The 25,038-nt window shown below is 46.1% G+C and overlaps 1 protein-coding gene across 2 annotated transcripts in view; it reads left to right on the forward strand.

Annotated features, from left to right (window-relative positions):
- LOC119466567 (uncharacterized) overlaps positions 1–25,038 on the forward strand; it is a 293,541-nt gene that overhangs the window by 74,509 nt on the left and 193,994 nt on the right. The window contains exon 1 of one of the 2 annotated variants that reach the window (XM_049657419.1): positions 22,934–23,099. The exons of the other annotated variant lie outside the window; for it this stretch is intronic. Within the exon in view, the coding sequence (XP_049513376.1) occupies positions 23,097–23,099 (3 nt within the window). The 5' untranslated portion in view covers positions 22,934–23,096. Of the gene's footprint in view, positions 1–22,933; positions 23,100–25,038 lie in introns of those variants that run through there. 2 annotated transcript variants of the gene reach the window in all.

The following is a 25,038-nucleotide window of genomic DNA, read 5'->3' on the forward strand; positions in this document are numbered from 1 at the left end:
AGAAAGTGAAATTAGCGCTCTTTAGATGGTATTGGCAAACTGTCAACCCCCCCCTGGCAGAGATCCTGGGTGCGCTACTGCACAGTGGCATTGGTACAAAGGCTTTTGGCCCACTCATTTTGGCGAATTCACTTCAAGTAAACTATCACATTTCTTCTTGGTTACCTTCTCTGAGCCTTTTAAGAGCGAAGATAGTGAACCAAATTCTCGTTTATACTCTACGCTGCTTATATTGTATGCACCCAATACACCTCCGCGTTACGGACAACCCAAGTGGCGACGTAGAGGTAAACAGCTCAGCCACTGCTTGCTACTAATTTTTTCGGAGCGCTTCCGCTTGTATTTATCGAAGCGTCCTAAAAAAAATGGCACGACGTTCTATCGGAAACGTACTTTCGTCATGACAATTTCACAAGGGATAAATTCCCATACAATGCTTCAAAGGGCCGAATAAACAAGCGCGCGCATTGATTCTAATGCGGCTGCAGCGAGCCACTGGAGGGGTTCAGCGCCGCGCCGGCCCGGTGAGAGGGAGAAATCCGAGGAGAATTGAGGAGGAAAGCGCGCGCGTGGGGGAGAGTGTCGCTACTTTCTAACATCAAGGGGCTTTAACGGGTCCGGTACAGCAGCGCCGCGGCGCGGGAATTCCCACAAAAAGGTCCTCGCTCCTCCCATGCATTCGCGCGGCGCTTTGGACACTCTCCCATATTCTAGGTCACTCTAGTTATGCTACTCTCCACCGGTTCCTGCTTTACGCATCATATACGACCTGCTGAACTGCAATTCCTTATCTTAATATGAACTATGTTATATCGGCTACTTGCGTTTGCTCTCCTATCTAAGTATCGCCTCCTTGTTTCCCTGATGTCGTGCCTATTATTTCCCGCTCAACTGCTCACTACATGATTTGTAGCTTCTTTTAAGCTTGTTATTCACTAGACTTGGCCACCATAGGTGAACCAGTACTGGCACAATCTGTACTGATTATATGATTTGCTCTTCAAGGACATCGTTAAGCTGCCGTCCATCGCATCGGAGTGGCTATACCATTTGCGCTGTAACCTATTTTTAATAGTCTGGAGGTTCTTGCGATCACTGCCCTTCTGAGTGCTTGGCCGAAATGATAGTCATCAACCACGGTCGGTCATTCCTTCGCTAGATTATTGAACATTACTTTTGTTTCTTGCGTATTATTCTTCAAGCAACATTATACTATTTGATGTTGCTGGTTCCAGTCTTCAATCTTTTGATACAAGTCATCAGCAGAGTTAATGAGGAGGACAGTGTCAACTCTAGTAATCGCAGATGGCTGAGATATTACCGGTTAATTCCTAACCCTAATCCTTTCCATCTCGCATTTTTAATATTTATTGCAAACATACCGTGAATGACATTGTGGAGAGTGTCTTCATTCGTGTCATGTGCCCGTCGTATCCGGCATTTTTTCACTTGTGAAGAACAGCGGAAAAATCCTGTAAGTATTTCTCGAGAAATTCGTGTATTCATTTACACGTTCGTTACACAATGTCTCCATGACTGCAGGTATCTATATAATAAATCCAATGCCTTTCAGCAGTATATGATGGTCATTTAAAGGGGTTGGTTATATTACGCTTACTACTCAATTATTTATGAATAACATAGTTGCGATCCACTGATGAAAGTTTTCGTCTATAATCAGTCTGTTCTGTGGGATGGCTTTAGTGAAGTATGCCCTTTTCACTGGAAGTTAATTACCTTGGTACAACACCAACAACAAGGTCATAGGTATACCATTCTTCAACTCTAACTCCTCATTTCTTACCGATTAACATCATATAGGCATTCTTCCATGTTCTTCTGTGTTTCACGCCCTCAACCTTTGCACATAAAAGCTTGCAGTCATTTCGAGCACAATGCCCCGTAGTCTTAGTCATGTCATCTTGGTTTTCTCCTGGACATATATCTTGCAAAGGCTTTCTAAATTTGCCTCTACTTGCAATTAAGACTTCAATATCTTCTTTGTATTTACGTGTGGCTACGTGGTTGATTGCATATTGTACGTAAATCGATAAACGATTCCTGTACTCGCTGTCACAGGGCCTTTGGGCCGCGGTTTTACGCAAGAGGCATTTTCTTTCCTCCGTTGATTTTTAATAACCGGCGCTTCAGTGGCTAATTTTTCTATACTTTGTAACTAATAGACAACAACAAAGCAACCGAGTGAACCAGCTGCGGGAGGTCCTTCTCCCTTTGGCAGTATCATTTATCTCCTATAACTATCTATTTAAGTCCGTTTTCTCTTTTCTCCCGTGCAGGGTAGCAAACCGGGCTTTTTTTTTCTGGTTGCCCTCTCAGCTTCTTTTTGTTCTCTCTCTCTCTTTCTCTCATAGCGGTGCACTGTACACCGCCGTGATACCTTGCATTGCTGGCTCATCGCATTACCGAGATCAGTGCGCCGGCAGTGTGCCGTGTGAAAGTTCACTCACTTTCAGCGGGGCATGCGTTTCACTGAGCTCTTCTACGGTTCGCTTCGTTAATCCGCTAAGCAGCAACGTGAATGTGCGTGCGAAGAATGCTCAAGAAGCGAAGAGCACTGGAACAAAGCCACGTATGCGGTCCCGGAGATGGCCAAGCGGAACGTGGGTTGGCGTCTTTCTGTGGCACTTATGTTGGCCTTTGTCATTTCGCAACAGGCGCTTAACGGTGAGAGTGGCTGCGTTTTCCTGAGACCCCTTGTACATTAACTTGAACGTTGTCCTTGTAGCGGCAGCAGAATTAGCGCCGCATAAAGGAATGAATGAATAAAACTTTACATGAAGAAGGTACTTCATGGCCTGAACCAGGTATGAGAGTTCTTGGGAGGGGTCATGGATTTAGTTGCACCATAAGTGCTGAACGTCCGTTCGATGAGGTTGGTCTCTGTGTCCAATTTCCACACCGATCGCAGACGACCTTTCTGCGTTTCCGGAGGAAGATTAGGCGGTGGGGAGATATACTCATCGTAGCTTAATTGTGGCACCACATGCGCCGGTAAATTTATATTTAGTATCTTGTGTGGAGGGAGAGTTCCAAAAGAGGTGTTTGATGCTTGGTTTGGTTTCTTCTGCGCAGCATATGGGCAGGATATTCTAGGCAGCTCAGGTGTGTCTGTTTCTGTCCTCTTGGGCGTTGACAGATGTGTTCCGTCTTCTGCAAGCCCGCCATCGGTCCGTGATGTTGGGCGTTAGGGCGAAGTCAGACCTGGCTTTGTGTTACTGAAGTACTGAAGCGCCAAACAAATGACACAAGAAGAGACACCGACTAGACAACGACGGTGTCATCTGTTTGGCGCTTCAGTACTTCAGTGACATGCACCAACTAGCCCAACAAAAAGTTCTGCTCGCTTTGTGTATTAGAGCCTGGCAGGCTCTGGGAACGTTTTCTCATTAACCAGACGATCACATCATCGCGCGAGCGCCGGTGCTCCGCAAAGCAAGCGCCAGCACCGGCTATTGAACCTTTTCGCGGCACTCCCGTGGGCGCTGCCATGTTTGATCACGTGGTGACGCGTCCATTGCCTGCCTCAGCTGCCTCCACGTTTACAATGCAAGCGCGTGGCGCCGCTGCGGCGCAGCAAACCCCGTTTCGACGCATATCGTTGACGGTGGCTTTGTGCACGACACGAAGCTTTGACCGCAGCTTGAGAGGACATGTAAGTGCTTTCAGAGCTCATTACACCTTGTCCAAACTGCACGAGCAGCGTATACGCGGGGCTGTCCGTTTTCGGGTTTCATATTGTTACAGGAATAGCGTTTATTTATAAATTATGACTATATACAAAGGTTATAACAACCACAAGCAGCGGCGACCAATGCAAGGCTGTCGCGCGCCTCTGGTCACTTCGTCGCCGTCATCTTCGTCCTACCGGCAGTAACATCCCGTCTCGTGGCACTATGTTTTCAAATTCAGGGGTAAAAATCGGGGTTTTTTACGGAATAATTCCAAAATTCTGGTTTTTCGGGTTAAATTTACAAATGTACTAAGTAATACATTGCGTAATATCACGAGCTCCTTAACGCTCACGCGTTAAAACTAACGATCTGTTTCAAGCTGGTAATCGGGGAGACATCAGGGCAAGGTTTTCTAGCAAATACTCCTAAGTTCGTCGTTTGTTCAGAAATTAATAAGTGGCAATGACAGTAAAGAGCATTGATAATTTCAAGGAAATAAAACATTTTATTCATGAAAAGCTGGTCATCGATTTTTTACACATCCTTGTTAACAAATATATTATCATCTGCCTGCGCAACATGTCGGTCTCCTGCTGGATCTTCGAACGTATCTCAGCTGACAGAAAGTTCTCTCGACATCACAGCTTCCATTTGTTAGGCACAACAATGTCAGTGCTATTGAAGGTGGGTTTAGCGACAATAGGCCCATTACGTGGGCCTATTGTCGCTTTTCATCAACTGGCCCACGTAGAATGGCACGGTGAGTTACTAAGAGTTAGGCGCGCTCGATGGGCGATTGGTTGAGAGCCGTGTAGCGTACATAGTGCTGCATGGCGCTTATGAAATGAAGTCTATAGGTCACTGGAGTTCACTCGAGGTCAACAGGATCTAACTTAATTGTCATGAGGCAGGGTAGCTAGCGCGTGAGCACCGCAAACTCCGCACAGCGTAATAAAGAAAAAAAAGGCTGGTATGTGGTTTCCGAATTCGGGGAGAAATCGGGCTTAACCCGATTCTCCTGAAACATGCTCAGGGTGCAAAAATCGGGGTTTTACCCGAACACGAACACGAACAACCCCACGCATACGGTGTTGGTAGTAAAAGCGGGGCTAGAAATGTATTCCAAGCTGTCCAAACTTCCCGCTTATGAATTAAATCGGGATCTGCGTGCTCTTCGTTCTTTATTCGGCAAACAGTTTGAAGCATCGGCTTGTCAGGTTTCTGACTCAGCAAAGTTCCTGGGTGCGGTCACTATCTGATTGTTTATTTTCAGTCTAATCGCTCGCTGGTGTGCTCTGCTGAGATAAGTTTGTTATTGCTGCGCACAAAGCTTGGAATGGAAATGTTCTGTACTTTGCGGTAGCTTGTAGCAAAGACGCATTATCGCTAGTCCCTCGCTTACTCTGTGGACCGTCACGAAACGTTCATCTTCAAACATTCGTGTCTTGCCGATGTAGTCGCCGTCACTCATGCTTCGGCACATTGGTTCAAGTGTGCGCCCATCGACTTATTATTGATACGTTGGCGATAGGGTGGGCGTAAGTTTGCGTGCGAGTAAGCGTGTATGTGTGTAGATAACGTGCGAGAAGCTTACTATGCCAGTAAGTGGCGCTACTTCCTTTTGTAACGAGCGGTACTCACTCTTAAGTGCCGACGTTCCGGTGTTGAAGTCCTTTCGTTGGAGGTTAGCTATATATACAGCGTTGGCGGATCAATTACCTTTTTTGATCCTCGAGGAAAGCCGTGCAACACAAAGTGCCCGCAACACAAGCAGTTCTTATGCAGCAGCGTCGACACACGTTCATTCCTTCCTTACGTATTATAATACGTGAATCACTATTTTTGCAGCGAACTACCGCACACGTCTTCCCTTTATCATTGCACATTTTGCAGCACGAATTGGGTACAGTGCATTAGTGAACACCCAGTTTGCATTTCCGACAGCTGATCGGACAGTAGCAGGGCAGAAGCAGTAATGTTTTCGTATTCGTGCGCATTCGCTGAGGCAACGTATGGCGCGCCGCCGAAAACGCCATCTCGTTCCTCTAGAGCAAACTGCTCCGCGAAAAGGGTCAATAGCGTTCTAGAGATAAAAAAACCATGCATGACACACTGCTGGCGACTCCTGTCTTAGGAGGCCTGCTGAGAGCTAGGGGTACGCACTGTCCTTGGTCGCCACATCTTCAATCATCTTCAAAGTAAACTCGGAAACTATGACGTAAAATATTCATCCTCACTAGGAAGGTTCCATTTCTTTTCCTTTTTTTTTTCAGGCTGCGGAAGTATGTGGAAGAGGTCCAGCCATGTTAGTCCCGTAAGCGTTTGAAAAAATCGACATTAATTTGATATTGACCGTTGTGTGGTCAGAGCCGCCGAAAAACGCAAGTGAAGTCCGTTCCGCATACCGCTAGATGACGCGAAAGTTCGCGACGCACCATCCACATGGCAATACATGACACGATGTAATGTCTCGATCTCTGCGCTGATGCAAATATGGTATATGCATAAATAACAGGAGGAGAAGGTTACTTCGTTCACATACAATGAGATGCGGCCTTTAACAACTGACCCTGGAATTTAAATTTCGAAATAGCTTTCGTTTTTCCGTTCGTAACGAGCCAGTCTGTGCGATACGGTAATAAGAACCGAATTGAACAGCGATGATGACCTTGAACTGCCTTCAAGTATCAAGCAAATGTTTTTCTTTTTTTTTTTTAACGCGTAGATATGTCGCCTTCTCATTTGCTGTATCAAGCACAACGACACGGCAATAGGACTAGTGCCGAGTGTCGTCTCGTGTGCCTTCTGTATGTACCTGTCGCTACTATATATGAGAACAAGGGGCTACACGTGCCCCAATAATAATTCGACGTTGACTCGATGATGTGGGTTCGATCCAGGCCGCGGCGGCCGCATTTCGATGGGGGCGAAATGCAAGAAACGCTTGTGTACCGTGCATCAAGAAACCCCAGCTGGTCACAATTAAACAATTAAACACTACGACGCGCCTCATAATCAAATCGTGGTTTTGGCACCCCCAGAATTTAATTTGTATTTCTTAAAATATTGTTGCGCTTATCTATAGGAATTCTTTGTGCTACAAATATTGTCTGCATGCAGCATGTCGTATTCTTAGAAGAATCAACCAGCCACAGATGTGAATAACGACCATGGTAGTTAGCATATCTGCAGTGAAGAATTTGTTGCAATGTGATCAGTTTCTTGTGATTTGTTTTGGTGATTATCTTACATTATCGGTAGCAGAAGGCACAATTGTACCACCTTCATATATCACAATCTTTTCTCAATCTGACAAATTTCCGATATCATTTAGATACTGCACTATCATTTAGATACAGTGCCTCCCAGCTAAAGAACCTTAATGATATACAGTGGCATGACAGATACTCGAAAATCGGCGTTCTATTTCACTTCTGTGTTTATTTCATAAATATTTTCACACCCGTACTTCATTTTTGCCTCTGAAATTGCCTCCTCGATCTTCACGGCGCTTACACAATGATCTCTGCTTTAACCACATACATGGAAAACTAACTCATTCGAATAATCTGCATTACCTAAAGCAATTAAGCTCTGGAATGATCTTCCTGATAACTTAATCTATTTTTCTCACCCTGGAGAGTTCAAAAAACACCTATGCCAGCATTTATCGCTTTAGTATTGCCCTAATTGCTGTTTTCTGTTGTACTACTCTTTCAGTTGTGTTAAATGTTGTTTTATTTTGTACTACTGTTTCACTTGTGCTTGGTTACCCCTTTTTGCAATTTTCGCGTTTGCTTTTTTTTTATGTCCGTGGTAATATGGTATTTTACGCCCTTTTGAATCAAATTTGTGTTTCTTTTGTGTATTTGCCTTGTACCGCGCGGTGTCTGCTGTACCGTTACCCTGGTTTATTATCTTTGTACTGTATTTCTATATACTCTATTATAGGCCCGTCACCCAATGCTCTTCGGGGCCTGTGGGCAATAAATAAATAAATAAATAAATAAATAAATAAATAAATAAATAAATAAATAAATAAATAATAAATAAATAAATAAATAAATAAATAAATAAATAAATAAATAAATAAATAAATAAATAAATAAATAAATAAATAAATAAATAAATAAATAAATAAATAAATAAATAAATAAATAAATAGGAGTAACGGGCCTAACTTTGAACACTGTGGGGCACCCCTGTTCTAGTATGAACACGCAAGATTAAAGAGTTCCCGATTGAACAAAATATTTCCTATTACGCAAACAATTATTTGGCGAACTCTCTATCGCCCCTCGAATTTCCTACCTTGCTATTCTTTTGTTCGAATGTAATGGCCTACCAAATCAAAAGCATTTGTCAGGTCAAAAAAGTAAGCCAATGCGTAACTTTTCGTTCATTATTTGCAATTATTTTATCTTGAATGTTCAAAGATTTGTGTGGGTGCCTTTTTTTTGACGCCTTCGCTGGTATTAGGATATTACGTTGAGTTTAGTAAGGAAAGTTGAAAGCCTCTCACAATTTACACGTTCACACTTTATGATAGACACGGGGCTAGTGAAGTCGGCCTGTAACTAAACATGTTGACGCCTTCCATTCCTAAATCTGCATGACACATGATTTTTGAAGACCGTACGGAATGACACGCATGCAAAGAGACAAGTTTTATAATATATGTGAGCGCGGGACTTATTTTGCGTGCCACGCACCTAAATAAACCTGCAGGAAGGGGCTGTAGTATAGCTAATGAATTTCCCGATAATATTGCATACTTCAACGATACATCTGCTTTTAAGAAAAGACACCCAGGAGGACTCACTTGATTAGCAATATATCCTGGCTACATCCCTATCATACGTTAGCAGGGACCCAACGTGTTAACTGTACTGGTAAATTTTTCGTGCGGGGAAAGCTCCAAATACGCAAGAACTCTCCAAATAACAAGAATTTGGGGACCGCTCAGCCGGAGAGCTGCTCGCATCAACGTGTCGCGGTAATTCCGTACGTGCACATGGTATCGCATAATCTAAAAAAAGGTCGTTAAGAGAGCTGGCGTTACGCCGTTGTTCACTGCCCCAAATAAGCTTGGTAGTCTGTGCCGAAAAGTCAGTCGGGAGACTATGAGTAAAAGAAGTTGGGAAAGAAAAAAAAGCAAGGACAGCAGTATGTTAATTGCCGTTGTAATGATGTTTACCAGATACCTCTTTGCTGCGGGCGTTTCTGTGTCAGACAAAAGGGGCGATGAGTGAATGACCGCATGCGCGGACTCTCAAATAAGGTCAGTAAACAAGCAAGACATAGCCACCTGTCATGCACTGCCCTCCGTTGAATGTGGTTGGGAGCCATTTTTTGTAAAGATTGCCCTACAGTGATCAAAATGATGAGCGAGAGCACGACTCATGTCCGAAGCCTTCCACACGCCGAACTGTGGCGATGCATGCGTTAGCTACCCTTTCATTACATTCCTTCGGGAGGTGACGTAATTCCTACCGGAGTGATTTCCTTTCGCACTGCTTTCACGCATGCACGCTCCCTTTCTGTCTTCTCGGTTTTTTTCTTGAAGGGTGGCACACAATAGATATGCTGCTTAGAATAATAAATATGTGGTTGTTTGTTAGCGATGTTGTCTGTCCCTTTCTTACGCCTTGTTACTTTGCGCTATTACTGCTCAATTCTGTCGATTCCGTCGCACAGGCCTGCCATCGGTGATGAGAGAGAGAGAGAAAACATTTATTGTTAATGAGGTGATGACATTTATTCTTACGCGCTAAACAGTAGGTTCGACCTTCTCATTCTTAATCTAGTTCCATCTTTTTTTTTTTTTTTTTTTTTTTTTTTTAGGGGCGAAGCTCCTTATAGCGGCACCCGTTCGTCCCCGTCGTCGTAGTAGTAGTGTGTAACCAGTCTGAGAAAAATGAGAAAAAAAATTCCGAAGTTGTGTCCGTAGCGCGGAATCGAACCAGGGACCCCTCGCTTCCGAGCGCGCGGCGTTAGCCCACTACGCCACGAAGCGGACATGGACACACGCACCACGATGGCAATAAATACCCAACATTAACGAAAGGCCGCGTTTCTAGCGCGTTTCTAACGCGTTTGTGCTGGTGTAAGACGCTGTGGCCTCTCCGCCTTACCTTCAACGCGTTTTGAATGCGCTGCCCAAAGCGGTGGCAAGTCAAGTTCAAGTCGAGGAGCGTCTATGAATACGGGGGGTATACTCTCTCAGCAGTCATGTGATGGCGTCGGCAAACGCGGTGCACGTTCCGGCATGTGTAAATGGCTGCGTAAGACGCTGTGGCCGTTCCCCCTTACTAGAGAGTACTGCACGTTTCTAACGCGTTTGTGCTAGCGTCCCCTTAAGCGGGAGATCCGATGATTCCCTCCGGAGCTTCGCCCACTCATCATCATTCACCCCGTGGATATGCTGTGATTTTTTTAACATATACGATGTTTAGAAGATGGTGGCTTCAAGTGGCGTCGGCTTGTCCTTGTCACGTAGCGATACAGTTGCTAGAAAGCCACAGGAATGGGAAAAATCACATAAAACACATTCGAGCTTTAAATTCGGCTTATATAAATGAGTGAAGTCCACTTTCTCGTAAAGTCACATAAATAAGTTAAACACGCTTTCTATTGAAGTCCGCGGACCTCATTCTTAATGTTAACATTGACAATACTATATAGGAGCCGGTGGTTCACCGGGCACAGGATTACAGGCATCTTAATGAAAGAATACTTGTCCTTAGAGGAACTAGGTGAAAGGACACATTGCATAAATGTTATCACAAGCGTGAGTCCAGACCCGTGTCGCCTAAGAAACGTGAAAATTAGCACGCATTGCCTCTATTGTCTGCAAACTCTGTGGCACTGCGCCTAGCAATAGGTCCTCCGACAGTGGTCTATTATATAAATGCCTCAAGGTAGCTGCCAGTGTGAGTCTTTCGCGCGCATACTCAGGGCACACCACGAGCACATGGTCTATAGTCTCTATAACACCACACACTGAACATTCCGGGGAGTCTGTCCGTCCAATGATGTGCAAATATTTGCGCGTGAAAGCGACGCCTCATCCCCCATTATCATCCCCCATTGCGGCCCTCTTTCTTCCCCTCTTCCCCTTCCCTTACGTAGAGTAGCAGGCCAGATGCTCCATATTCCGGCAGACCTCTCTACATTTTCAAATCAATAAACTACTTCTTCTTGTCCTTAGCTTGTTCGCTGTAAATTGATACTCTGCTCTAAGAAAGAAAAAAAGGGGGATGGAGGATGACGGTGACAAAAATGGTGATGCCATGAAGGCTGGTCATTGACACAGCAGCATACTTGAGTCACACCATTGAGTTTTAAGTAGGATCTGATTATACAGCGTCGTAAGATCTGCAGTGCATCGCTGTGATATTTGCGTAGTTTCCCGACATTTATGTTGCACTCCATGCGTTACAGAAATGTTTAACCGGTCTCCCGCTGTAAGGCACGTTTAACGTACAGTCGACACCAAAAGTTTACGGAACACGTCAGCCCGTGCCAAACAGCCTCTCCGTGCCACCTGTGCCGGTGCGACACCTTGCCATTCGGAGCAGCGCTAGACCGGAAACGTGTCATCTTGTTGCGCGCCGACATGTAAATTATCCTGCGCCACGCGACGCTCTTCTACTCGCTCGTTCTCACGCAAAGCGGCCAGCCTGGCGGCACGCACTGATAGCCCAGTGGCACACGGCTACTGTATAGTTCCAATAGCCATACGTGATGCAGCTGTCGAGACGAAAACATGTCGTCACGACTGCCGAAAAGCGTGTTGCGTTAGAAACAGCAAGATAGGAGAGCCTCGTGCCGAAGAAAAAAATTGAAACACCGGCGAACAAACAAGAGGACAAATGTCCGGCCTGCTACTCTGGGACTGCGATCCAAGCCAGCTGTTAAATGCCGTGGAGCAGCCCGTCTGGCGCGCGTTCGGGTGGTCCGTTAACCTTTGTTGACAACTGTACGTAGCGTTTGCATAGGCTAAATAAATATATCCTTGACAAGCATCGTTGCACCAGCTATTCTGGCGTCCACAAACCAGATGAAATGCATATACATAGAAACGACACGTTGGTCGCAAATGCATTGTCTTCACTTTGACCGGTTTGACAACAGGGACCAAATGGCGTCACGTCCATTTGTATTTTCTGTAAATTTATGCTACCCTACGTAAACTATACGCCTTTTGGTCACGTGCACCGTAAGGCTCCGAACACTAATTATGTTGGATCTACTAAGGCCACGACGCTATTCTGAAACCGTCCAATAAGAGCTACAACTATAGGTGCTATCGAAACCCTGATGATCTGGTTCGAACACCAGCAGCGCCACCAAGTACTTGTGTCTTTTCTTATGCACATAATTAGCGGGCAAAACACGGACGCGACGTCGCTTCGCTCTATGCTTCGAGTAGGTTGTCTTCACCACAAGCCCATTTAGGAGGCAAAGCGTACCTTACAGGAGGTGCGCCTCTATTCCACGCTAATTTTGTTACAATTTCACAGCAGAAAGATTTTGAGAAATATGTTTTATTAGTAACCTACTCTTGGTACAGGATGGCGTGAAGGCCGCATATGCTTAAGTCAGACAGATCAGGTCCATCGCCTGAAATAGAAAAAGAGGAGAGCGACAAAGTATGCTTTTTATCGCTGTCATAATACTACATATTACAATATCCCAGTCCTTCAGTGAATAAGGGCCCAGATATTATGAACCTGTCCTTTTTTCACTCTTCTGCTAAAGCTCTGTTGTAAAGAAAGCTTTAGAGCACGTTAAAACGAACATGCCTAAATGAACAGGCACAGCGCTGAATTAACAAGTGAAAGCCTAATTTCATGACGGCAGGTGTAAATGAACTTTCCACGGAGCAACTAGAAAAAATGAAGACAGAGTGGTAGCACAAGCTGCAAAAAAACATCAGACGGCCATGTGTCGATTATTCCGCCAAAGTATTTCCTACTTCATTCTTACCTGATATGGACAGAGAGACCGCGCTGATGATGATGATGATGATTTATTGGCCTCCCCTTTGAAACGGAGCGGTGACAAATAGTCACCTAGCTTGCGTGATTTAATCAGGTATGCTATACATGTTTTGTATCCAGCATTTTTGTATAAATTTCAGTATTCTTTCTTTTTTCTCAATATCTAATTTGTACCTCTACCTATACGACTAAGAGATCGGATCAGGTCATATCAATCTTCCCTCCTTTTTTTCCACCAATACTCTAAACGTCTATTGCTTATCTCGACTGCTGACCGGTTGATGCTTCCGTCCACTTTAAACTCAAGCGCTTCTGGAAGGTGTACGTTACCTACTGTTCTCACAGGGTCAATCCCTTCACATTCCATTAGGATGTCTTGAGTGGTCTCCGGAACTTTGCTGCAGCATACACATGCCCCATCAAGCTCTGAATATTTGCTCCGGTATGTTTTGGTGCTTAGGCAACCGGCTTGAGGCTCAAATAGTAAGGCACTGCCCTTTGTGTTATCGCACAGATTTTCCCTTTTAATTTCTTTCTTCTCATTCTTGTAAATATCCATTGTTCTTTTTGTTACCATTCTTTGCATCCAATTCACTGTCTCTATTTCTCTCACTTTCTGACTCCTGGTTGTCTATTTACAGCTTGAATTATCTTGTACATGGTTCCCAACTTCCTTGACCTCTTCCTCCATTCTGTGTCCACGCTTTTCAGGTACAGATACTTGCACACTTTAGCCGCCCATTTATTTTCGTCCATGTTCCTGAGCCTCTCTTCAAAACTAATTTTGCTATGTGCTTCTCTGACTTCAAAAGAGTCCCAACCCATGTCACCTTGCACTACCTCATTTGTGGCTTTACCGTGGGCTCTCAAAGCCAACCGGCCTACTGATCTTTGGTTAACTTTCAACCCCGACAAGATATCAGATTTTAACCACAGAACAGCATTTTCGAACGCTAGCACCATTACTCTTTTCCAGATTCCACGCACCACCTCATACTTATTGCGGCCCCACAGTGCTCTGTGTTTCATTATTGCTGTATTCCGCTTCCCCTTTATTTTTAGATTATCTTGGTGGGTGCTTGAGTAAGTCTTTCCTTCGTTTATGTATACGACGAGGTACTTATATTGCCACCACGCTTCAATATTTATGGCGTTTTGATATTTTTTCTATAGAAAAAAAATTCTTTGCTAAGCCTGTCTTTTCGCCTTCGCGATTACACACGCTTTATACAAACGATGGCGGCCACCACAATCGTGACAATCCTTTTGACGTTATACCTATGCTCACGAGGTCGTTCAGCCGTAGGCATATCGGCAATATTGGCCTACATGCTCCCACGTGTGCGATATCTGCATAATGTAAACAACTCCTTCACTTTGTGTCACGAGCTTTTCTTTGTGATTTGTGGTACGCCCTTGTCTTGAACATGGGCGAGAGTTCGCTTGACCGCACATTCTTTGATGTTTGTTTATAGGTCCTAGAATGCGACGGGGATACCAACCGTTGGCCGATGTAGTCGACTGAAACGCACAGCACTTGGGTCATTGCCAATGCAGCTACTGCGGTACTTATTGGGCTGAATTGGCGTAAGCTGCGGCACTGCCAGCAGCTTTCTCTTTTATCCTCTGAATATTCTAGCATGTGAATGGGGCTTATTATTCAATATATTATTTAATGCGTCTACTTACTGATGATGTTGACACGGAAACGCTTTGCTTTGTCTTACGAAATTGAATAGCGGGCTCACATCTCTTGGCAACATATCTTGCGCCAGACAGCCGACAGCTGCAATGTTCCACATATTTTTGGCGATTCCTAGTTGCGTAACGTAGAATCCGCGATTTTTCTAAGCTACCGGATTGAATGACCGTTTGTGATCCGGGCTGAGTGACCGTCTCCGATAGAGAGCAGTGAACTGTTACTACGTTGGCGATAGCCACAACGGACTTTCCCTTCTTCTCTTAACCTTTTCCTCCCCTTTTCCCTTCCCCCAGTGTAGGGTAGCCAACCGGCCTCAGTCCTCGTTAACCTCACTGCCTTTCATATATCATTATCTCAATACGGAAGACACGAGAAGAGAGCAAGAACAAAAAATATATAACACAGAGGGGGGATTCTCAGTGATGATGTCAGTTACGAAACTGTCAGCATTATCACTCGTGGTGTTAATTAAACACTGTAGTCGAATTATGGGACTCTGAATACAAACACTGTGAACCATATTATTTATATTATTCGTACGAATGTATATCATTATACTATTAAGTAGGTTCTTATATAGACGATTTTATATTCGATTCATGGGCGCCACCATCTTGGGCTGTTACACAAACAATTTTTTAGTTTATCAGAAGTTAAGTCACGTAACATGGTCATGAAGCGCTGAACGCATTTATACAACTGTTTTCATGCTTGCGAATCGACTGTAGTACCGTAAACTTCACTGTTAAAGACAGAAAACAGAAGCGTTATCAGCCCATTATGGCGGCACCTAAACGCTTCCATCTATCTATATATACTATTAAGTATATTATTTGTATGTGAAAGCTCCTAGGTGACCGTGTTAATGCGCTGTGACACTTGTTTTTGGTTAACTCGTCGTTACAATGCTACAAAGAGTCAACTCCTTTGCTAGCCTGGCGGAAAAACGCACAGGCTTTTTTCTTGCGCTATATATACGTACGAAAAGGTCAGGACAGGAAAATACGGACAAACGAAGGCTGCGCCAACTTACAACTGCTTGTAAGTTGGCAACTGGTTTGTAAGTTTGCAAAAAGTTATAAGTTCACGCGCTGTTCGATTGTCCGTGTTTTCCTGTCCTCGCCTTTTCGTACATTTATACAGCTCAAGTAGAAAGCGTGAAAAGCCACCGTCTAGTCCCTTTCATCGCCCTTTGGGAAACTGCGGTCAGACATTTTAGGCCCGCATCCATCACCTGGCATGGCGCGTCTAAACTGCTGGAACCAGCGCTGGACGCCATCGTTCTCTTTTATACCTCCCAGAATGCGGCTGCAATCGTCGAAAGCCACGGGTTTCTTTTGTACGCGGGTGCTCTACAACTTTTAACTTGTTCGATTATTTGATTTCCACCAGTCCCAACCAAGCATCTACAGAGGGAGTCGATTAAGTGTTGCCACTTCTCAGCAGTCGTTTTTGGATAAACACATGACCGTTACAGAATTTTCTATGAACCAGGGATATCTGGCAGTGGCGTAGCCAGGGGGGGGGGGTCAAACCCCCCCCCCCCCCGAAATTTTTTCCGCACCCCCCCCCCCCTCCCCCCACTTACCCGTCCTTTGTTTTCGTCGCTTCGCGCTGACATAATTCATGAAACCGGTGCAACTATCACAATTTCATTCCTGGGCGCTTCCGTTTGGTTGGTCATTTACAGCGAATCATGTCTGCGGATGGAAAAAACTGTCACGGTGTTTGTCAAGACTTTGACACTCTGTGAAGTTTTGGGCGAGAATGTGGCGGCCGTATTCTGAAGCAACAAATGTGCAACAAATGAAGCAACAAATGCGGCAGCCGCATTTTAGATGATGGCGAAAACGCTGGAGGCCCGTTTACTTAGATTTAGGTGCACGTTAAAGACCCCAGGTGGTCGAAATCTCCGGTATACATTTCCGCCGCTTCCCTTCAGGTGCCGGTAAGGCCGCGCTCGCGCAGGATCTTAGGCTACGTTCACACTTGGTCTCGAAGCTGTAGGAAGCGGCAAAATCTTGCAAAAATCCGCCCACCTAGGCGGCAAAACAGGCAGAAAAACAGGCTGCGAGCCAAATCAGTCTCGGGCCGAGTTTTTCGCCATGGCGAAGCGGAAACGCGGCGGAAAGTCGTTCTGCTTCACTGCAAGCTACACTAGCATGTAAACAACCGGTCGTAAAATTGAACATGGCACCAGAAGTGCAGGCTGTAATGCTGATCGACGCGATCAAGAACCAGCCCTTGCTCTACGACAAGAGTGGCACTAAAACGTACTGTCAGCAATACGCGCGATAGTATTCAACTTCGCGCGACCGGAGGTGCGGCAACGAAGCCTTGGCGTGACCCAACTTCTCGCGCTTTTGCAAAGCCAGGCGAACCCACCACCGCCGTTTCCGAGGTGTCCGCGTCTTCCGTTTATTCACTGTCCATTTCTAGAAAACAAGTAGGTAGAAGTATAAAAGCCATTTCTTCTTCCACTTCCACGGCAGACAATAGTTAGGCAGATTCCTCGTTGGCACTCCATAATTCTCCTCGCACGTGTACGGTATGTTGCAGAAGTCGCGGGGTGCTTTTCTCGTCGCGACGATAGATTGGGAGCGTAGGTCTCACGTAGGACGCGCAGGCTTTGGCGAGCCCCAACACAAGGGCCAGCCCGGGTTTTAGCTGTGGTGTTCCCGTTGCCCCTTTGGTGTCCTGGAGGCGCCGATAATACGAAATGATGAAATGTTATTACAACTTGTAAATAAAAGCTGTTAAAGAAATATTCTCACGCCTAGGCACCAACCTGTGACTCAGCGCTACCGCGCGCGTGTGCGGAGAATTACGAAACGCCAACAAGAAATTTACCGAAGGTCGCAGATGACACTCGAAGTTGCGTAAAATGATCACTTTTGATGATGGTACGTGGGTCAAAGAATGAACATACCGCTCGACATAATGCGATAATGAGCGCCACCACGCCCACAAACGTACGCAGACGAGATGGATCTGGACGAAAACGGCAGCGGCGGCCGCGGCGGTAGCAAAACAAATGTGAAAAACTTGAGGCCGTATTCTGAAACGTTCGCCTAGGCGAAATTTCTTTTTTCGCTTTCAGGCTTGCGCCGATTGGCTGTTTTAGCAAAATTGGATGAGCTGATTGGGTGGTTGAGCCCGACGTCATTCAATTTTGCTCAACCAGCCAATCAGCGCGCATGCTGATTTCGCCTAGGCGAACGTTTCAGAATACGGCCCCTGGACAAGCGCGGAAAAAATTTTCCGGCCGCTTTGGCCTTTCCGCCCGCTTGCCGCTTCCCAAGTGTGAACGTAGGCTTAGTCTGCACGAGAAACGTCTCTTGTTTGCGATTGCGCCCCTACGGAAGGCTGGTAATTAGTGTTGTGTTGTTTAATCACAAACCAGCAATTACGGAAGGCTGGTAGTTGCTGTTTCAGTTGTGGAATCCCAAATCAGCAATGTACACACGTAGGGGTTGATGACAGCAGTGAAATTCCACCGACTCGCAATAGAATGCACGAAACAGACAGCCGACAAGCATGAATTACTGCTGTGCGCAGTGCAGCGTAAGTAAACTCTTGTTGCAGGCGCTGAGAGTTCTCGTCGGAGTTCACGCGTCCTGAGAAATTGATTCTGTGCACTATGTACTGAACAATACCGGAGTTCATTCCTGCATCACTAGTACACCAATCAGTGGAGATTCTGTGAGGTACAAAGCCGCTTCCTGTTTGCACCGGCGTAAGTGAAGCAGAAATGAGTTGCACGCACTACTTAAAATGCGTACACATGCCATATCTATGCTGTGCGGTGAAATATTCTGTACAATTCTGAATCTGTTGACGTAAAGGCAAATGACGGCTGCACGCTCGTACACAGCGGAAGACACAGCGGCCCATGCACTTGCCGCAGGAAACGCAACCCTCTCGTTTGAGGGAGCAGGGCGACGAAAGCTTCGAAAAAAAAAAAAAAAAAAAAAAGCCTTACGCATTTTTGCGCGTATTTAAGTTTTCTAGCGCAAAGACGAAGCGAACAAGCTATTGCTATGGGAGTAGGTATAGCCTGGTCACACGTGCATTTTCACGCGTATAGCCGTCCTTGACTTGTGAAACGCACTTCGCCCCGACGAGGACGACGCCATCTACGCTTAACGAAAATTAACAATTAACGATGTCTTCTCCGATCGAATGGGTCGTCTCAATGATGCGTTTTCGAAGACTGGTCCATTCAGTGGCGCGATGAGAGACCGTTGCTCCAAACGCCCACTGTACCTGTCGTACTTACTGTATTTACTGAGCTTACTTTACTTATTACTTAATTTCTTCACAAGCACACGCGAGGGGGGGGGGGGGGGGGGGGGGGTCCCATGTCTTTGATATACATGTATAGAGTGTGCTTAAACTACCGACATTTATTATCGATCACGTGACCTAGAGGAAAGCAGAAGCTTGCCCCCCCCCCGGTCGGGCCGGTGAACCCCCCCCCGAAAAAAATTTCTGGCTACGCCCCTGATATCTGGCATTAAACGACGTGTAACAACACCCGCCTGCCCCGCCCCATACCTGCCACCCCCCCCCCCCCCCCCCCCCCCTGAAAAAACTTTTTTTTTTTTCCTCTTTTAAACTCCTGGTTACTCCACTACACTCGGGGCCGTTTATCTTGGCAGTGCAGCGAAGGCTACAGAGGCGAGGCTTCTGCACATTCGTCTTACTCGGCTAGTTGTCCGGTAGCTTGCAGCCGATTTCAGTTCGAGTTTCCGTTTTGCTTGGTCGCCGCGTTAACGCGTTTACAAAAATGTATACATGCAAAATGTGAATGAGAGAGAGCCTTACACCAGCATGCACGTTGAATACCACCTGCTCGGTATGTTTTGAGAGCCACTCTCTGTCACATTTCAAGTATATTTTTCTCGGAGAACTAAACGGCGAGTTTTGCGGCCGCAAACGGACCAGCATACGTCGGGGACGCCATGTTTACTGCGGAGAGCAGGCGTGTAGAAAACATAGTGCTGTCTAAGACATATGTATAATGTTTTTTGCAAAGTGAACAATAATTTTATTTTACCTACGACTTCCCATAATTGTTTTAGCTTCACAATAAATAAAGCAGTATTTATTTGAGCTAGGTTAATGAGAAAGATATTAGTAATATTTATTGGCGCGCAGGGCAGGCATGCGTTTCGGTTCTGTAGCTTCCACCGCAATGCCAAGTACAGTTGTCCCCGACTTGTGGAATCCAGCGCTGCTGAACACTGTCACCGATACCAATTACGTATGCCGACGTCGCTGAGCTACACTCGTTCTTGTCCCTTCAACCGGTGTCGCGTATAAAAGGCATTGCGTTTCTTTTACCACGCTGACTGCGAGACGACTAATTGCAGAACGACGAGTTTCGGGCTTTGGAAGCACCACCCAGGGACCTTCCTTCTGGATTCATTAGGCCATCGTTGTCTTTATTAGAACATCTCTAAATTAATCCCTCTCATCCTTAACAACAGGGCTAATATTAGTGCGACTGGGCGAATGTGTGAGCCACCTATGAGGGCGCAGTTCAGAAAATGGCAACAAATATAATCCTATATGGACGAGTTTGCCTACAGGCAACATACCAGAAAAAAATGTTTTTCTTGCCGAGTATCAGCGTTGAGTACGAACTTTCCGGCTAAATGTGTTCGGCCAACACTGAATGACAGGCCACAAGCTTCATTTGTTGGTTTAGAGCATATGAATCCAACGGAAGCATATGGCAGTTTAAGTGTTGTTTTTTATTCGAGTGTAGATTATTCATGAATAAGGTTTGGAAAAGCTTTCGATCCTTAATAAAGAAAAACAGAAATGATAAGAGAAAGAAAAGACAACTTGTCGCTTATATATATATATATATATATAGTAGTAATGGATTTTTTCAATGGGCCAAGCGTTATTTTAGGTAGGAAAGTCAGAAGCACAACTTCGCGGTTATCTTAGGTTTAATATTTTCGCAACAGTTTCGGTCGGTGGACCGACCTTTTTCAAGGGTCGGTCCACCGACCGAAACTGTTGGGAAAATATTAAACCTAAGATAACCGCGAAGTTGTGCTTCTGACTTTCTCTATATATATATATATATATATATATATATACTATATATATATTTGATTGGCTCATTCCATTTCTGGAATACAATGTACACAGCCAGAAAATAGCCGAAATTATGAAGGCTGGCGACGTCTCCTCAAAGTGACCCACACTAAGCGTCCCTTAACATCATTACTTTTGACTGCACCAGTTTCGGTCTAGTTTCGTGTTCATCTTTAGAAAAGGAACGCGATGCGTTAGCAACTAAGCGCACATTCAACCTCGAAAATGTTGCGACCTTATCCTGCAGAAGCACCTTCCCGATCCCCAACCCCTCAAAAGAGAGAGAGAAAGAGGAACGGACGACGAAAACCGGCATCGCACTGACGTCATCGGCGCCGCAATTAGGGAGGGCATTTAGAAATGCGTCGCTTATTTGTTTTGTTTTTGGTTTTCTCTCTCCTCTAATGTTCAGTATTTCAAGGCCAAAATATTCAAATGTAGTTTTACAATAGCATAAGCTTATCTGGTGTTTCAGTGTATTAGTCCTATAAAACTCATTTCTTGATGATCCTTACTTTCTCTTTCGACATGAAGATTTATTTTTTTCTCAGTCAAGCTACAACTGACAGCTTAGTTTTGTTTTGCTAAGGGGTCGAAATGGGAAGCTTTCAATGCGTTGTACGACCCAGTAGTACGTGTTGCTGGGCTATTCAGTTCCCTAGCGAACAATTTCAGAACATAAAACCTATGGCCACTTTGCGCAACAATGGAAATAAAAAGGCACTGGGACAAAGATGTCTTCGCCCCTTTTTATTTCCATTTCCAAGTGGCCATTGATTTTATGGGCTGAAATTGTTCGGTGTACGACCCCTCGATTTTATTTCTTTTCGTTTCGAAATTAATTTACTTCGAATTGATCGAGCGGAAAAATGACCTTTACTCACGAAGATATCTCAAGATACTGCTCACTTATAAGTACCGTTGATGCACTTCTTGACTTATTGTTTAAAACGTGAAGTTTTGTGCGTGCCTTTCAGAATGTGTGTAAATGTTATGCTAAAAACACGTGAAACAGAACTTAGCGTGAAAGTGTGATGGAATGCCGGGGAAGTAGTTTATTAATGCCGCACACAACGTTGCATTTGTACCAGGGTGACTTACTTTCTTCATTCACTTACATCGTCTACAGCGTTCGAAAATCCCCCCGTTTCATTCGCGTTTTCTTTCAACACTTTGACAGAGTAAAACCACTGTCTCTAAAAACGACGGAAGCAAGCGCGACAGAAGAGAGAGAGAGAGAGAGAGAGAGAGAGAGAAGTGTTCGGTAGGGGGGCAGCGCAAGTATTTCAAATCCTTCCACTTAACGACAGCAGCATAGTTAAGCCGATAAGAAAAACAACGAGCGGCCATGTCGCAAGCAGTACTCGAAACGGCCGAGTAGTCAAGCGGGCTTCGCATGGCTCGCGAACAGTTGCGGCACCTCAGCTGCGAAATAAATGAATGAAAATCACGCAGCAGAAGGGGTTGAGGGGGGGTGCCTGTCTCTGGCATTTGTCTCCTCCGGCCGGAGGGGCGCCGTATTTCCGCGTTCACCGTCCACCGCCCGAGGAACGCCGGCGCCGAGCAAGAGGACGCCGACCTCCGTCGCCGCCGCCACCGACCGTGCGCGGCGGCAGCGCGACCTGTTGCGCCTTGGGGCGCGCATCGCGGCCCGAGACGACCGCCGCCGCCGCGCGTTCCGGTCCTCCTTTCCGGCATTCCTGCGATCGCCTTATTTCGCCGTCTACTCTTCGCGCTGGCAACGTGACGTATGACGCTGGCGCGCAAAATCCAACGCACCCGTTTCGCGCCAGGGTGCTTTCGGTTGCAGAGAGCGGACCCCGATGAGCTCCTCGTGACGTAAGCGTCCGCAACGTAAACGTCACGGATGACGTCTCGTCGCTCCATTGGGAGAAACCGAAGCGTTTTTTGGCGCGCGCGGCGCGCTCGCGAGTTAGCTGCCGCGTACTTCGTTCAAGTCATGACGCAGGGTGACGTCACGGTTGTTCAAAGGCGACGGCGCGTTTTCATTGGTTAGAGCCCGTCTCCCTTCTGTTCTCCCAGGTGCGCGGCGCGCGTGTTGGGCCAGGTGGCCGGAGCGGTGCGGGAGCGGGTTTTGCGCGCGGCGCCCGTCGAGTTCGTGCGTTCGCTCGCAGCCGCGGAGTTGACCGGGTTCCGTTTCTGCGATTGTGTGGCGAACCCCCTCCCGTCAACATCTTTTGTACGCGCCTGCCCTGGTCGTCGTCACCGTCGCGAGAGGGTGAAGTAACGAAGACATGTCAAGCTTTGCCGCCAGCCCGTCGCGCCGACTGTGAGCGGCGGTAGACGACGTGTGCAGTGTTCTTTTCCCCGTGCGTTGTGCCAGTGGTCGTCGTCGTGGTGGTTTGGCCGGCCGGCCGGCCGGAAGTTGTGGCTCCTCTGTTTTGTTGCACGGTGCTGTCATGGCGGTTGTAGCGCGCGCGCGAGACGTTTCGGCTCGGCCTGCGTGCGTGCTCTCCCTGCGAGACGGCGTTCATGGCTGCGCCGTTTCTCGTCGCGACCCCGTGCCGTCGTAGTCTAGCGGGGCCGTCGGCTTAACCCCGCCAGGAATACCGTCTCTTCGCCATGGTAAGTGCCCCGACGGCTCTGCCCTCTCTTTTCCTCGCTAGCGGCGCCGGCTGCTGCCCCGCGGAACGCCGTTAATCGGGGACACGAGGCGATGCTAACACAGCCAGTGCACGCTTTTGCGTGCGCCCGGTCCACCGGCGCCGTTTTGCTTGTGACGAAACGTCCGTCAGTTAGTGGCGTGTAGCCTGAATGGGGTAAGACTGGTTAATGTCGCGAAAGCCGCGGTGGGGCAGTCGCGGCCCTTCATTGTGATGCTTACGCAAGTCGATTTTTCTTTTCCCAACAAGCCTTGGCCCACATTAACCGCTATGCAGATCATTCGAGGATCGCGCACTTTGGTGTGTTGCGTAGTCGGTGCGCAGAAGATAACAAAAACAGAGATCTTTGTTTTGTCAAAGACAATGTCTACGTATATCCGAGCAGCGCAATGCAAGGCAACGCGGCGCCATCGAAATCAATTTAGACGATCGCAGCCGCCGGAAACGATTGCATGTAACTGGCCCGAATCCCATTGTTTGTATGAGAATGGGTGACATTTGAATCGGCGCGCCTTGCTTAGTCATAGCGAAATTGCAACGTTCAGTACACGTGATCGCTTAGCTTCTCAAAGCATCGAAGTGCGTGGCGCGGTTGCTGACACTCCAAAAGATGATCGTTGTTGATGAGCTTGCGATACGTGTTTTGTACGTCACGTTAAGTATCTGTTAGCTCAGGACAGTTCGTTTTGGCCATGCGCCTCTGTAAAGTGTTCACTGTGTGGTCGATCAAGTTCGGCTGCAAGCGGCGGGGTCGTGAAAGTCAATCCGGGCTGCAGCTCAATCGCGCTAGCGGAACCCTTGCTCAGAAATGTTCCAAGAACTGAACCGAAAACGAGGCATTATTTTCGCGGGTTTCAGTTGAGCTAAAATGAGGTCACTTTTCTGGATACAATTTGCGATCCATGCGTAGGAATAACTACCTACTGCGTCGTTTGCTTCAGATCGAGCATCCCTTGCAGGTGTGTTTGACGGCTGTTAAATGTGGGCGGAGCAGCGCTTCTTAGGAAAGCACTTGATGGTCGTGTTGTGTCTCTAAGCAGTCTTGTGCGACATTCGCCTCTATTTTAACAGCGTGGTTTGGTTCCACTTGACATGGTATCTTTTTGAGCTTCGTCGACGGCGTTGTAGTTATGTTGGGTTAACGAGGCATGGTCGTGGTTAGCGCGGTATCCGATGTGTAAGTGATAGACAGGACAGATTCGCCGCTCTCATATGTTAGCTAGGAACGGTCGTAAGCAACAGTGGTATGCAGTTCCACTTATAAGCGAACTTGGGTTAAATCGACAGGCTAAATGCCTGTCGCGTTTTTGTAATTTTGTGGTGTTCGAACTTTCTTCATAAAAAAAATATAAGAACGGTATTGATGTATATTTTCGGAATAGTTAATCATATCGTATAGCCAAATAAATTTTCAAGATGCCTTGGTAGAGCGTATGGGATCGGTAACCCGCGTATAAAGCCTGAAGAGGGGTGTGATAGCTACCATCATTTGCATAGAGCAGTGTATAGCAATGAAATATGACCAGGCAATTTTTGACCTATTTTCTGAATGCCTTTAACAAATTGAACAAGCTCCATAAACGTATTCGAAAGGTTTTGTAACTCAGACAGCGGGTGCTACTTGTTGTGATTCTGTAAACAACTAAAATAAATAAATTCACTTCAGTGAACAGCTTCAGCGAAGAGGCTGTTTCGGCATTGCCTTTCAGCTATGTGTATGAAGAGAATTGCAGGCACAATTTTCCAATCTGTTGAGCAGATTTCTGCCCTTAAACCTGTCCGACAGGTTTTTCCGTTTAAAACACTAATGAAAATCTATATACGTGTTGCAAACTGTGTCATTGTTGCAAGCTCGTCACTGAAAAAAATTAATGTGAAAAAAATATAAGAGAAAACAGAAA

This window comes from Dermacentor silvarum, chromosome 10 (genome assembly GCF_013339745.2).
Source record: "Dermacentor silvarum isolate Dsil-2018 chromosome 10, BIME_Dsil_1.4, whole genome shotgun sequence".
Classification (NCBI taxonomy): Eukaryota; Metazoa; Arthropoda; class Arachnida; order Ixodida; family Ixodidae; genus Dermacentor; species Dermacentor silvarum.